Source organism: Lepidochelys kempii, chromosome 8, assembly GCF_965140265.1.
Source record: "Lepidochelys kempii isolate rLepKem1 chromosome 8, rLepKem1.hap2, whole genome shotgun sequence".
Lineage (NCBI taxonomy): Eukaryota > Metazoa > Chordata > Testudines > Cheloniidae > Lepidochelys > Lepidochelys kempii.
Genome location: NC_133263.1, coordinates 91,614,769 through 91,629,838, shown reverse-complemented (window position 1 = coordinate 91,629,838; position 15,070 = coordinate 91,614,769). Strand labels below are relative to the sequence as shown.

The following is a 15,070-nucleotide window of genomic DNA, read 5'->3' as shown; positions in this document are numbered from 1 at the left end:
CAAAAGACTGTACTGAAAATATGTAAGACAAGTATGGACTTTTGGGACAATAAGTGTTAAGTGGATTTCCTGGGGAATACCTCAGGAGAGGTTAATGCAAATTCTCCAACTCTGGTTATGCAAAAACCTAGAGTTGTGAAGATGCCCTGAGAAAAGGGTCTTGTCTGCTGATTACCTGTTACAGAATGCCAAGACCAAAGGGCCAAGCTGTATAAAGAAATAGCAGATCTGCCCAGCCTGGATTTTGGTTCTGGATGCAAGACAGATATGAACTAGTACCCAGGGGGAAACCTAGTGGTTGGTTTTGAAGGACTAAAACCTATCCGAGCTCTAGGCTGGAGTTGGGTGTGACCTCCTATAAATTTTTTTTAGCATGTGTGTAAGAACTTTTATTGTTTTTAATGTTTTCTCTGTAATGCTTTTACCTTATGAATAAATGTGGTCTCTTAGAAGTTGTATGGTAACTTACTACTTTGGGCAGTAAACTGTCCGTAGCCCTTGGCGAGAAAGCAAAGCACAGACACTAGCCTTTTTAGGCAATTTGGCTTGCTGGGCATATCACAGTGGAAGGCAAGGAGCTATGTAGCCTTAAAATCCCTGATCAGGAGGGCGTGGGACATGGGTCTCTGCCTAAGAGAGGTGATGACTGGGAGCTGTAAGCCTAAAGTGCGTGTCCTTGATTAACCATGGAGGGGGAATACAGGTGCCTTTACCTTGAAGCTTTCAGGAGTAGGATCTTCCTCTTTGGACATGCCTTTAGTGAAGAGTAACCCCTTTTAGACAGAGGATAGATGTCAGGTGCTATTTTTAGGGGGCGGTCCTATACATCCACCTCTCCTCTGTTTTGGTTTTTTTTTTTTTTTCCAGTTTATCACTGTGGTGATATTATTGAGAAGAAGATAGTGATGTACGTTTTTCCAGAAGACAGACTGTGCAAGGGAAAAACAGCAATCTAATTGAATAGAAAAATTAGCAAAATTTGTGTGATGCAACACTAGTTATGTCAGAGTTAGGATTTAAGCATGCTAATGTGCAGCTAGTTTAATCTGAATTGGTCAGTTATTGAAAGTTTTAAATGCATTTGTTACATATAGAAATACATGTTTGTAAACATAGCCACTGCTTATTTTTTTGGCAGCTATTGCCTCTCCACACTTTGAGATTAGGAGTTGAACTTGATACATTTGATGGACATCACTACATATCTTCAATTGCTCCAGATGGTCCAATTGCTACGCTTGGCCTACTGCAACTGGAGGATGAACTTCTAGAGGTAAAGTCCACAGAACTAGAAATGAAGGGTTGTTCTTTCTGCTCAGCCTCTTTAAAAATATACTTTTATGACATTTTAGGCTGGCTAATGCGTGTGCACAGTAGTACCTTTTAAACAATCAATGGGTAGGAAGAGCATGGGGTTAGGAGTCAAAAAAGCTGGATTCTGTACTATTCTGGCTGTGCCACAGGCTTCCTGTAAGATTAGGGACAAGTCAGTAAATTGCTTTGTGCCTTAGTCTTGCCATTGGTAAATGGGGAAATAATACTGCTCTATCTTGCCAAGGGTCTTGTCAGGTTTATGTAATAGGCGTACTTTTTATCTATTGTACTTGAATTAAGAGTCTTTGGCCTTGTCTACTCTAAAGGGAAAAATTGATCTAAGCTATGCAATTTGAGTTACGTGAATAGTGTAACTCAAATTGATGTAGCTTAGATCTACTTACCACAGGGTCCACAGTATGCAGCGTTGACGGGAGACGCTCTCCCGTTGACTCCCCTTACTTCTCGATCCGGTGGAGTACAGGAGTTGATGGGAGAGTGATCAGCGGTCGATTTAGTGGGTCTTCACTTGGGGGTGAGAGTAATATACTTCTTAAATTGAGCCTTACTGGACATTTTTAATCTGAACCTGCTCCTAGAGGCAGCAAAGGACAAAGTCCCACTGACTTCCCTGAGAAAAGGATCAGGGCCTTTGCTAGATTAGTTCATCTCAGGTCCAGGGCTCAAGTGGCCTGGGTTTTGGTCATTATCAACCCTTTAGCACCAAAAAGTCTACTTGTATCACTGAGATCTAATGCATGTCCTTTTAACATCAGCCACGCTATCAGAGGCTCGTTCACCTGCACATCCACCAATGTGATATATGCCATCATGTGCCAGCAATGCCCCTCTGCCATGTACATTGGTCAAACTGGACAGTCTCTACGTAAAAGAATAAATGGACACAAATCAGATGTCAAGAATTATAACATTCATAAACCAGTCGGAGAACACTTCAATCTCTCTGGTCACGCAATCGCAGACATGAAGGTCGCTATCTTAAAACAAAAAAACTTCAAATCCAGACTCCAGCGAGAAACTGCTGAATTGGAATTCATTTGCAAATTGGATACTATTAATTTAGGCTTAAATAGAGACTGGGAGTGGCTAAGTCATTATGCAAGGTAGCCTGTTTCCTCTTGTTTTTTCCTACCCCCCCCCCCCCCCCGATGTTCTGGTTTAACTTGGATTTAAACTTGAAGAGTGGTCAGTTTGGATGAGCTATTACCAGCAGGAGAGTGAGTTTGTGTGTGTATGGGGGTGGGGGGGATGTGAGAAAACCTGGATTTGTGCAGGAAATAGCCCAACTTGATTGTCATGCACATTGTGTAAAGAGTTGTCACTTTGGATGGGCTATCACCAGCAGGAGAGTGAATTTGTGTGGGGGGGTGGAGGGTGAGAAAACCTGGATTTGTGCTGGAAATGGCCCACCTGATGATCACTTTAGATAAGCTATTACCAGCAGGACAGTGGGGTGGGAGGAGGTATTGGTTCATATTCTCTGTGTATATATAAAGTCTGCTGCAGTTTCCACGATATGCATCTGATGAAGTGAGCTGTAGCTCACAAAAGCTTATGCTCTAATAAATTGGTTAGTCTCTAAGGTGCCACAAGTCCTCCTTTTCTTTTTGTGAATACAGACTAACACGGCTGTTACTCTGAAACCTGTCCTTTTATTATTTCTTAACAGAGGAAATCTGGATTTCCACATGACAGGGTTAATGGAATGTTGAAAGTGTTATTTAAATATCTTGGCCATTGAACAAAAATGTGAATACTAAGAGCAAAAAAACCAACACTCTGGAAAAATTTTATTGTATAAATAATAAAGAAAAACTTGTTTCAATTTATACAAGTCCACAAGTATATCCAGCACTAGTGAATTTTATAATATTTAACCACTCCCCTCCTCCCCCCCCAACCCCCTTCTGTAGCTTAAAAAACAACTGAAACAAAACCATGCTCTAGGGTTAAAACTATATATACCAAGTTTCAGCCTAGAGCATGTTTTTACAGCCAAGCTATAAATCCTCTTAAATAGGGGCTGGTAATGGAAATTATGGCAGCCCTTAACTAAAGCGAACAGCATTACACAGGTGCTGATATAACAACTGGAGGTAGTTTGAATTAATAATTAATGAGGGAGATACATTTTTAAATGTATAGCAAGTTTAAACATTTATAAAGGTCTATTTGATGCATGATGATAGGAATCATAGTACTTAAAAAAAAATTTTTAAAAAAATTCTATTTTAACGGATTTTTCTTATGTTGTTTTCATGGTGTCCGTTGCCTCCTTGTCACTCTCCCAATCCTAAAACCTCCATTATTGTCATTTGGTGGAATGGCTAGTATGGAGTGATCAGTGGATGGGGCATCTGGCACCCTTCCTGCTTAGAGATTGATCTCCAGCAGCTATAAGAGAGCAGAGAGGGAGTCCCCAAGTCTACTGGTGGGCATAGAGTAGCCCTTGTCCATCAATCACAGAATGCTGAAAGATGATAACTTCCCACCACGCTAGGACTCCAAATGCATTTTAAAAAACCAACAACTTTGTACCAATATTTCTGTTTAAATAATTAAGTAATGGTTTAGCCTAATAGCTCAGCAGTCACTGCAATGCTGGATTACAGTTCCTGGAGCTCGCTGAAAACATCTGCCATTTTAGAGGGCAGGAAAACAAGAATTCCAGTTCACAACAAATGTCAAGGTTTCGACTTGCAGTTTCGTTCTGAGGTGGAACTAAAACGAGGCCTTTCTCATGTGGTTTTGCCAAACAGCACCATAGAGTTAGGCGATGCCTATGCTTACGGCAGCATGTAAAGTACAGGCATTACACATGTAGCTCCATACAGCTGGGGAAGGCAATGGGGAAAGGCTCTAGCAGCAGGACACTACACGGCTAAAAATGCCAGTGCAGATGCGGGAGGCACTGCTTAGGCGTGTAAAGAGCCACATGGGGTATATACCCTGGAGGTTCAGGCACGTAGAGCACACTATTCACCTAAGCAGTGCCTCCTGTCTACGTTTTACTTACTACACTGCCTACTGCTACACTGCGTTGGTTGGCCGTGAAGCGAATGTACTCTGTACGCTGCTGTAATGTAGTCATATCTCCCGGGTCTGTGTGTGCGTCTCTCTCTCCTGTTGAAATTGTTCTGCTTCATATAAATAATCGTTAGGCTGAGATAAAGACATTGATTCCATTGCCTCATAGTTAGGACATTCACCTGGGATAGGGGAGCCTCAGGTTCAAGTCCCTGCTCTGAATCAGGCAGAGTAGGGACTTGAACCTGGGTCTTCCGTGTCCCAGCTGAGTCACAGGGCCATTGACTATTCTGAGGCATGTCTGTCTGTCTCTCTCTTGAGCTGAGAAACCTTTGTGATTAAAGTTTTGTTGAAACAGAGATGCTTCTGTGGCAAGCTTCTGTTTCGTAAATCAGCATTTCCCAACAAAAAATATTTTATGAGAAAATTTCTGACAAGCTCTGCTGACTGTATAACTCTAGATCAGTGGTTCTCAAACTGGGTCGGGGACCCCAAAGTGGGTTACGACTCAGATTTAATGGGGTTACCAGGGCTGACGTTAGACTTGTCAAGGCCAAAGCTGAAGTCTGAGCCCCACCCCCTGGGGCCAAAGCTGAAGCCCGAGGGCTTCAGCCCTGGGTGGCAGGGCTCAGGTTACAGGCACTCCACCTGGATCTGAAGCTCTTGAGCTTCGGCTTTGCCTCTCTCCACCGCCACCCCGGTTTGAAAAACGCTGCTCTAGATTACCTCCTCAATTGTGTTACAAAGTTGAGAGTAAAATGGTGGGTTCTTAAACTGCATAATCCATATTTAAACTACATAAGCTCAATTCTTCCTCCTTTGCTTTGTGTTTATCTGAGGAAAAGTGATGACCCTGGAAGATAGGTATATGATATGGTATGGGGCATGTAATCTTAACCAAACCAACCTGAATCACATCCACAGGGATGGAGATATAGGAAATGACATTGGGCAGATCTTGACTTCAGTAGATGTATGCATTACTTGGTAGCTGTACAATCAGAGTTTTTTTGTCAGGCTATTGACACTTGGTGAAATTCTGCATTCTTTGTGTATGTAATATTTTTACAATACGACCAAGTGTAAAACCTAGATACCTTCTTTATGTGTGAACACGACCAACTGTTCAGCTGAGAGAGGGTGGAAACTCTTCATATTTATGTTTCTTTAAAAAGAGGGGAAAAAAGAGTATTAGTGCAGTAAGCCACTTTGAAGGGAATATTATTTTACATAACCACCATCTGTGATTGTAAAAATCATTAGCGATTGCCTTGCGGTCTTCCATTATCACTGAGCAGCTAAAGTTATGGGATGATAAGGCTTAACTTGTCAGGACTTTCTGCTGAATTGCTTATTGTAATTGCTTTTTCTTTTTATTGTGTAAAGCATTTGTGTATATTCTCTCAAGGATCTAGCTCATTTCATTCATTTGACTATAGTTTTAAAGCCTGCAACAGTTGTTGAAGTTTGGACTTGGTGCATTTGATTTAGAACTGCTCAAAATCTTCCAAATTTTGAATTTTTGGTGACCTATTTCCTCAAATTCAATTTTTTGATGCCAGCACACCAATTGCCTCCCCAGAATGTTTTGGGATTTCCAATCACCTTTACTTTGTCTTCAGCATGAATGTGAATTTGAGGATTATTTGGTGATTTATGTGAAGATTGAAGCTCGTAGAGGGCATGTGCCTATGTCACCAAAACTATCATCATCTTTTGATCCTAACTGGTATCCTTGTTGGCAGACTTGGCAGAGAAACCATGGATTGACTGGGACATGGAGAATGAATAACACTCTCAACCTAGCCCATGTAGAATGTAATTCAGGCACATGGGTGGGACAGTGGGCAGGAGTTTGCATTGCCTTTGCCAGTGGGATGCCTGTTGATGAAAAGAGCACTTCAGTCATGTGGGCTGTCAAGCCAGCAGTTTATACAGGCACTGAAAAGTGCTTAATAAATAAAACGTTCTGACATTAGGACTAATTTCTAAAAGCACTTTAAACTAGAGTCAAGTACTGCTGAAATCAGTTTTCCTGTCTGTGCATTGTGGGAGGCTGGGAATAACTTACCTGGAAGGAACCCAGAAAGAATGACTGCCATGGTGAAGGGATTAAGACCAAAATGCCTGCTGTAGGAGGTGTTGGGCCTAGAAATCCAGAGGGCAGGAAATGAATGAAGGGAAGCTGATTAAAACAGAAGACGTGGATCACCACTATGTAATAACAATAAAATCACCAGAATCCAGAGATGGAATAACAGTCTTAGAGTAATTTATGTATATTTTAGGGGGTACATTAACTAAACCACTCAAGCTTTCACTGGAATCCCTCAGTGAAATTAGACCTTTATATACAGTTGGGGAGGACAATTATTGCATATAGTGTAATGATTTAAAGTAAATGAGAGAGTGTTTTTATTGTAGAACCAGATCAATATCCTTTTAAATATCTGAACGGTGGTGCGTGTTTTCTCTTTTCTGCCTAGGTAAATGGAGTTCAGCTTTATGGAAAATCCCGCCGTGAGGCAGTTTCTTTTCTGAAAGAAGTGCCGCCTCCGTTCACTCTGGTTTGTTGTCGGCGCCTGTTTGATGATGGCAGCGAATCCTTTGTGGATGAGCTCAGCACCATCGAGGTTTCGTCTCCGGAGCCAAAGGTAGTGATAAGAGATTGTGTAGCTCAGTTGGAAAGAAGTTCACTAACTTTCTAAAGGACAGTTGGCTTTCTTCTTGTTTGCTTCAACCAATTTCAGCTCTTTAAAAACATCTGAAATCTATTTGCATGGGTATGTACACCAGCTCTTTGTACTCAACTGTCTTGTAAAATGGTCTTTACATCTCATCACTGTTTCACATGGAAATGCCAAGCAGGTTAAAAGATGTGAGAAACCAGCTCAGTAAGAGGGATTTACTTTGTACTTACGTAGGGTCATCACTTCTAATCTTTAACAAAAGCTCACTGTATTATTTCCTGAGGGTTATCCGTGTGCTTGGTGCTGTTGGAAGCATGAAAGGTAACATCTGCTTCCTGGCTGGTGTTTCCAATCCCAGTAAGATAAACAACACAGCTCTGATATCATACTATAACCAGATGATAGGATTCAGCACTGATTGTTTGATTTGTCAGAAGCTGTTGATTTGTTCAAATCACTTTGCTGTGTCCGATGTCATTTGTGGTTTCTCAAATACCTCTCAGAATCCTTTTCTTTCTTCTTCCTTGCATTAATCCCATCAAATGGTGTCCGCTCTGTGAGTTCTCTCCCTCCAAGGTGTTCTGTTCAGTGCCATATGCTTAGGGCCCTACCAAATTCACGGTTGTGAAAAACGCGTCATGTGAAATCTGGTCTCCCCCGTGAAATCTGGTCTTTTGTGTACTTTTATCCTATACTATACAGATTTCACGGGGGAGACCAACATTTCTCTAACTGGGGGCCCCAACCCAAAAGGGAGTTGACGGAGGGTCACAAGGCTATTGTAGGGAGGTCACAGCATTGCCACCTTTACTTCTGCGCTGCCTTCAGAGCTGGCCAGTTGGAGAGTGGCAGATGCCGGCCGCCCAGCTCTGAAGGCAGTGCCACAGGCAGCAGCAGTGCAGAAGTAAAGGTGGCAATACCATAGCATGCCACCTTCACTTCTGCACCGCTGCTGGCAGCGGCGATGCCTTCAGAGCTGGGGTCCCAGCCAGCAGCTGCAGAACTTTCTGCAGCCAGGGGAGATTCCTGCAGGTGGGTCTGAACCAACCTTTGGAAGGGCCTCTGCAGGGGAAGAGGAAGTCCTGTCCCTCACCAGCCCGGCCAGGACCAGCAGCTGGAACATGGCTTATGGTAGGAGCCCTCAGCCACGGTGCCCCAAGCCCCTGTCCCTCCCTGGCTCCGGGTCCAGCACTCAGGGATTAAAGAGGTCTTTGGGCTGGCTATGTGGGTGTGTGACCATGGAAACCTGCCCTCAACCATGGCCCCCTGGGTGATCGCCCACCCATAAGGCTAGCCCAAAAGTGTTCTCCATCCAGTGAACCCCACTGTTACAACACTGTGAAATTTAAGTATCTGTAACAGTGACATTTTATTATTTTTAAAATCCCATGACTGTGAAATTGACCAAAACTGACTGTGAATTTGGTAGGGCCCTACATATGCTCTATCACACCACATGCTAACATGTCTTCCTTTATGCTATCCTACCACTTCTTGGGCTGGCCTCTCTCTCTTTCATTCAGTCTTGGTATATTGGAGTCTCGTACAGTTTTCAGGACTGTGGTTTACATGCTTATGCCATTTGAGCCTCTTCTTTATTCACTTTTTTTTTTTTTTTTTTTTTTTTTTGCATTTAGGGGTGTTCCTCTGGGCATTTCTCGAGCATACACATTCCTCACCTGGTCTCTCTTGCTTACGCCACTCATCTATCTCCAAATTTGTAATTCTGTGCAACATCATTTGCTCATGTTTCTTCTTTGTTACCCAATGCTCAGCACTGTACTTGAAAACTGGATGGACCACAGTTTTACAGGCTTCAGCTTTTATGCTTACTTATATCTTCCTTTCACACCCTACACTACTTATCTCTCTCCTTTTGAGCCAAGCATTTATTGTCCTCACTCTCTAATTTAATCCTCTATTTTCTCAGGTTCTGGACCCCACAGATACTTGAAACTTTGCATTTTCAGTATTGACTGTGTGTCTAGTTTGAAGGATAATTCTACAGTGTTCATATAATTGAAATTACATGCCATATTCTCTTTCCTCCGCTTATTTTGAGCCCCTGTCTCTCCAATACATCTCTCCATTTATCAAGATCCTCTTGTAGAATATTTTTCTCCTCACTGTATAGAATGATATAATCTGCAAACAACATGCACCAAGGTGCCTCCTTCTGTATGTCCTTGTGGGGATATCCAGGACAAGGTTAAACAAGAAAGGGCTCAATGCTGATCCCTGACACACTCCTACCTTTACCAATAGTTTGTCAGTTTAACCACTAGAAGTTCTGAGTATTGACCTTGCATCTACATAATGGTTTGAACAAGCCACACATACAGTTCTGATACCATTGTCTTCCTTATACACCACAGTATGACTTTCCTAGGGCTCTCAACATCTTATTAAAGTATGAACACGATATCGGGTAGGAAAGTTTGGAGCATTGTGGCATTTGTGCTTTTACTTACATAAACACAATGTGCCAAAATAGCTTTTGGTAGTGGATGTCCCAAACTCATTAACTCAATGAGAGCAGGACTTGGCTTTAATTAGTGTAGTAGTGACAGAATAGCCCATGTCTTTGGGTGGGTTGAAATGAAATGATAGTCTGGAATTTAAATAGAACACCGTGAATCTGCATGTGAAAGTTACATTTCGTTAAACAATAACACATCTAACTAATTTAGTGACTTTTCTCTTTAAGGCTAAAGCACAAAGTGTTCAACAGAGACCCAGGAACACTTGAAATTGTTGTCATTTATTCTTGACTAGGTGGTGTCTGGATTTTGAGGGATGCTTTGACTTTTTCATGTTCCTTGGCTATGACAGTATTTTAGGTAATGTGTTTTCATTGAAAGATATTTCATGTTTGCAACTTTAATGTGGTTTACTCAGGTAGGTTGCTAAAAACTTCATTGTACTATAAATACAAGGTATGTAAATCACTGAGCTAGCATGCTATGTACATCACGTACATCATTCTTCAGCTTAATAGGTGAGCAGGAGCTTTGAATTATACTAAATCTAAGCCTTGTTCCCATTAGCTGATTACTTCCATCTTGCAAATCAAGATTTTATGCAAAGCTGGGAAAACAGGAGGCATAGCAGTTATTTTCATGGTAGAAGCCTTTAAAAATCCCAAATTAAGTGTTGAATCTTGTAACATTTTTCCATTATAAAATGTATTTACTCCTGGTTGCCCCTTCTCCCTGATCTAGATTCCGCTTGGTAGGATGGCCTTCCTAGGAGGATAGTTTGGCCAGCGCTATGGATATTTTGTTCGATAGTGGAGGCACAAAGAGGAGCCATGTGCCATTTATGAATGGTCCCTTCTACTGCTGTAGAACTCCTTCTTCCTTACTACTTTACTTTGCCTTTTACTGAACGTTTTTTATCCATATGACACCAGTTAAGTGCATTTGCCAACAGTTGATATGGATTGAATGACCCAAAGACACTCTTGCTCCTTAAATCCACCTCCACAGTAGTTCTACTTTCTTCTGATCCAGGGAGCAAGAAGCTATGTCTGGGATTATAGCTTCTTTATCCCTTTGTGATACCTGCATGCTTATACAATGAGCTGAAATTAAATGATTTGCTATGTTAATAATGGAAGGTCCTCAAGTTTCCTAATGACAATTTCCATTCAGACTTCGAAGAGATCATGCTACTTGGCTGTGGACTTCCTTTTTTTCTTATACATTTACTATATTGTTTCCCTCTAAAACAAATGATGCAATAGCAGTAAAATTTGTAATCCGTATTTTATCTTAGACAACAAGAAATGATTTTTTTTCAAAGCTTTTTGAAATATACTTGTGAAGTCAGTTATTTTTCAGAGGGATTTGTGTTTCTCTCTCTCTCTTCCAGAGTTCAAATGTTAAAGCAAAAATGAAAAAAAAAAAAAAAGTTTTTCAAAGTCATGTACTCAGTTCCAATTTGGGATTGATTAAGGTTCTAATACTTAATTTTCAGGACCTTCTGTCTTTTCATGGGCTTTCCGTTATGTGGTGGTTAAATCCTTGTGTTGAGAAATTTTTTTTCCTTTTATGCATCTAATGGGATGGCCGAAGTCCATTGAAGTGTAAAAGGTTAGTGCCATTGGTGTAATTAGAAATAATCCTTAATGTTACATCTCAGTATTTGTGTGCAGTGTTTGGCACTGATGGACATGTTTAGCTTTGCTGTTGGGAGTTGTCATAATGGGACTTCCTGTAGTAAATGCATAAGTGTTTGCAAGATCAGGACTTTAGTCTGGATGGAATTAGAGAAAAAGGATATATAATATTTCAGATGAGGTCCATCTTGGATGAACCATTAATGTACAGGAATATTGAATGAATAAACATCCATCCAGAACTAAAAATAGGGATAGTATTTGCAGCAGATATTTTATGTTTCAGATGAAACCAGAAGTAGACCTTCTTCATCCTGAAGAGGAAGGAGATGGTGAACTAGCATTATGGTCTCCTGATGTGAAAGTTATTGAACTGGAAAAAGACTATAAAGGCTTAGGATTCAGCATTTTAGATTATCAGGTATGCTTTTCCTTGTACTGTATATTTCAATAAATACTGAAAATACCTCTGATCTTCTCTTTCCCCTTGTACTGTGCCTCAACATTTCCTGTAAATATTATGATGATTTGGTAATGTATTTATAAAATACTATAGTGACATGGCACTTGGACTTTGAAATCTGGGAGAAATTATTTGTTAGTTTGAGGCCAAATTTTTCTCTGTTACATTGGACCAACTATGTAAAGTATACTGTAGAACATTGTTTTAAGCCAGACTAATTACTGGATATAATAAAGTGCAGTTAATCATACTCTAAAGGCTATGGGTACTCTGAATCACTGGGAACTACTTCATAAATAATTGAGTAGTGAGAAAGCATTTAGTATCACAACATTTTTTTGCTATTTGTTAAATGTTTTGTCAAGTTCCCCCCTCCCTCCTTCAGTTAAAAGTACATTTGTGATGAGTCTGTTAGTACAGTGCTTTGCACAGGGGCTCCTAGGTGTCACAGTAATACAAATAAATAACCATTGGTTCTTTAGGGCGGAATCCAAAGGCCGTTAAATTCAATGGGAAGACTCCTGTTGTGATCAGTAGACTTTGGATCAGACCCTTACAGCACAACTATTCATTTTCCAACTTAAGGGCCATTGATACCAAGGGTCACCACGATTGACTTCCATGGTGAGGTTATAAAGCCAGAGGGGACAAATGGGGCAGCATGTGAAACCCAGTTTAACTCCTCTGCTACTAAAGCAATAAATTGCTTTAATTTAATGTTGTGTAAGAATAGGGTATAGACATTAAATAATGTTGTCTCTTGACTGCTTTAAATTTTTAGACCAACATACTTGGGGCACAGAATTTTTTCATTATTTTTCTTAATTAAGAGGAGCTGAATCTCGGACCCCAATAATAGCTTAAAGCAAATTAGTCTTAAAACCAATATTTTTTATGTTTTAAAAAAAAAAAAAAGTTGTAGAACAGATTACATAGACATGATCCTAAAGCTCCTTAGTAATTAAGAGCCAAAGTCTCTGCTGGTGTAGTTGGGTAAAATTCCATTGAATCTGGGCCCATTTACATTAGTAAAGAATTTGGCCCTAAATAGAGATATAGAAAATGTCAGAATTTTGAGGTTAGGATGACGTTTCTAATGTTACCCGTCAATGTGATATTTTAAAACTTCTAAGCACCAGACTCGTAAGAATTAAAATTGCTGGATTGCTTTTCATAATAACATAGACATCTGAGCGCTGCCTAAACATTGTGGTTGAAGGAAAAAAATGTAGTCTATCATTGCACATAAATGTCAAGTGATATAAAAATCAATTATATTTTATACGATAAGACATGAATCAGGAACAGATGAAGATAAAAATACTTGGAGTATTATGCATAAGCTTTAATTCCCTATTTTGCCAGTGTGATTTAAGATTAGTGAAAGTAGATCCTGTTACTCATTTTTGCTGATACATGCGGTGTTACAGTCCCAGCTTTTCGGTAGTCCCTGGGACTCTACAAAGCAGCAATACGCTGGTTTGCTTTTAAGTTACCATATAATCAGAATTAATGAAGGCTTTAATAACAGGCTTTTTATTTACTTATTCACAAATGTAAATACATTAGTAATATTTGGATCACTGCAGATTTAAATACTTTCAGATCAATATTAAATAAACAGTAATGCACTTAATCTCAGTTCTATAATTACAAGATATTGGGCTATTCTGTTCTGTTCTGTAAAGCTGTGTTGCTCTTCCCAGTACATGAGGAGTTCGCTCTGAGAGAGCGAGAGTGCTTCATTTAAAAAACAATTAATAGTCCTCAGTCATGCATGGAAAGAAGTGGGCTGAGTTTGCCGACTGGAAAACTATCCAGACCTCCTTGCATTGGGTGATTTTGAAAAGCACAAATGACAGGTGCACAACTCACACTGAAAATCAGTGGAAACTGGGTGCCTAAAATCCCATTTCTGCTTTTAAACTTCCCCCTCGTAAGTTAATACTGCTTTTAAAATGTAAGTGTCCAGCTCCATGTAGTTTGCTTCTAAAGCTTTACTGGAAAAAAATTCAAGCTTTACAATGGCAACTATAAGGCTTACAACGTGTTTTCACTGTTCATACCTAAAGTGCATAAATAGTGTCCATTTAGGTGACCGGTAACTTAATTTTAAAGTTTGGTATTTGTGAGATAATTGAGTATCTTTTACTGTGAGTGATTTAGATGATAAATCCAAATGAGTGAAACTCATTTTTTGCAAGGCAAAGGAAAGGTGATTTTGTTGAAGAACAAAGACCATATCTGTGACTTTCAGTGTTTCAGGTATTAAACTGTAAGCTTCTAATGTATAGGCATATTGGACCAGAAGTCTGTGATAGTGGCCGTTACCAGACGCTTTAGGAAAGGTGCAAGAAAACCCCATTGTAAGCATTTATGGAACTACCTGCCCTTTGGGATGGGCAGTTGGGGGTGTGTGTGTTCTTCTGACTCTCATCCTTGAATGGCTGGTGTATACTCTGAAGCAAGAGAGGTTTCAGAGTAGCAGCCGTGTTAGTCTGTATTCACAAAAAGAAAAGGAGTATTAGTGGCACCTTAGAGACTAACCAGTTGATTTGAGCATAAGCTTTCGTGAGCTACAGCTCACTTCATCGGATGCAACATCCGATGAAGTGAGCTGTAGCTCACGAAAGCTTATGTTCAAATAAATTGATTAATCTCTAAGGTGCCACTAGTACTCCTTTTCTTGAAGCAAGAGAGTTTATTCCTCAATTTTTGTTATCCTATCTGTTATGTTCCTGGCATACACATAAAGAAGTTTGTTTAAAAACCTAAAATACTTTCACTGAAAGGTTGCAACATAACACTATTTCTTAGAATTCAGAATGATAACACACAAGAACCCAAAAACAGAGATGAAAGCAGGCTCACCATATCTTACTCTAGGTGGTCTCTCTGCAGACTGACTTCTGAAAGACCCTGATTGCATGCTCCCCTACAGAGCCTCCTAACCTGCAAGCAGGACCAGGGAAACCTTTAGGATTTAAAGTGGCAGCTTGTAATTTTTACACTGTTTTCAGTACAGCATGTTATCGGATATAACTGTGAGGATATGCCTACACAGCAAAGAAAAACACATGGCTGGCCTGTGCTGACAGGGCTTGGGTTATGGGGCTGTTTCATTGCTGTGTAGACTTCTGGACTTGGGCTGGAGCCCGGGCTCTATGACCCTGCGGGGTGGGAGTCTACAGTGCAGTGAAACAACCCCCTGTAGCGAGCCCGGAGTCAGCTGGCACTGGCCAGCTGCAGGTTTTTCTTTGCTGTGTAAACAGACTGTGAGTGTTCTCATTATCCGCATAAATGTTTAATCCGACATTGAATCCTATTAAACTATTGTCCTGAAAGATCTGTTGTGTCCCAGTGTAAGTTTTTTCTGATACTTCATAGTACAAGCCCATTCGTGCTTCTGAAAAGCAATACTAATAAAAACTTTCA

At 40.3% G+C, this 15,070-nt stretch overlaps 1 protein-coding gene across 11 annotated transcripts in view; it reads left to right on the top strand.

Annotated features, from left to right (window-relative positions):
* The window catches only part of PATJ (PATJ crumbs cell polarity complex component), a 219,596-nt gene that overhangs the window by 43,692 nt on the left and 160,834 nt on the right, over positions 1–15,070 (top strand). For 10 of the 11 annotated variants that reach the window (XM_073357497.1, XM_073357498.1, XM_073357502.1 and 7 more), the window contains 3 exons: positions 1,139–1,273; positions 6,849–7,016; positions 11,459–11,593. In XM_073357497.1, coding sequence (XP_073213598.1) covers positions 1,139–1,273; positions 6,849–7,016; positions 11,459–11,593 — 438 coding nt within the window. The remainder of the gene's footprint in view (positions 1–1,138; positions 1,274–6,848; positions 7,017–11,458; positions 11,594–15,070) is intronic. The other variant, XM_073357503.1, reaches the window with a different exon arrangement.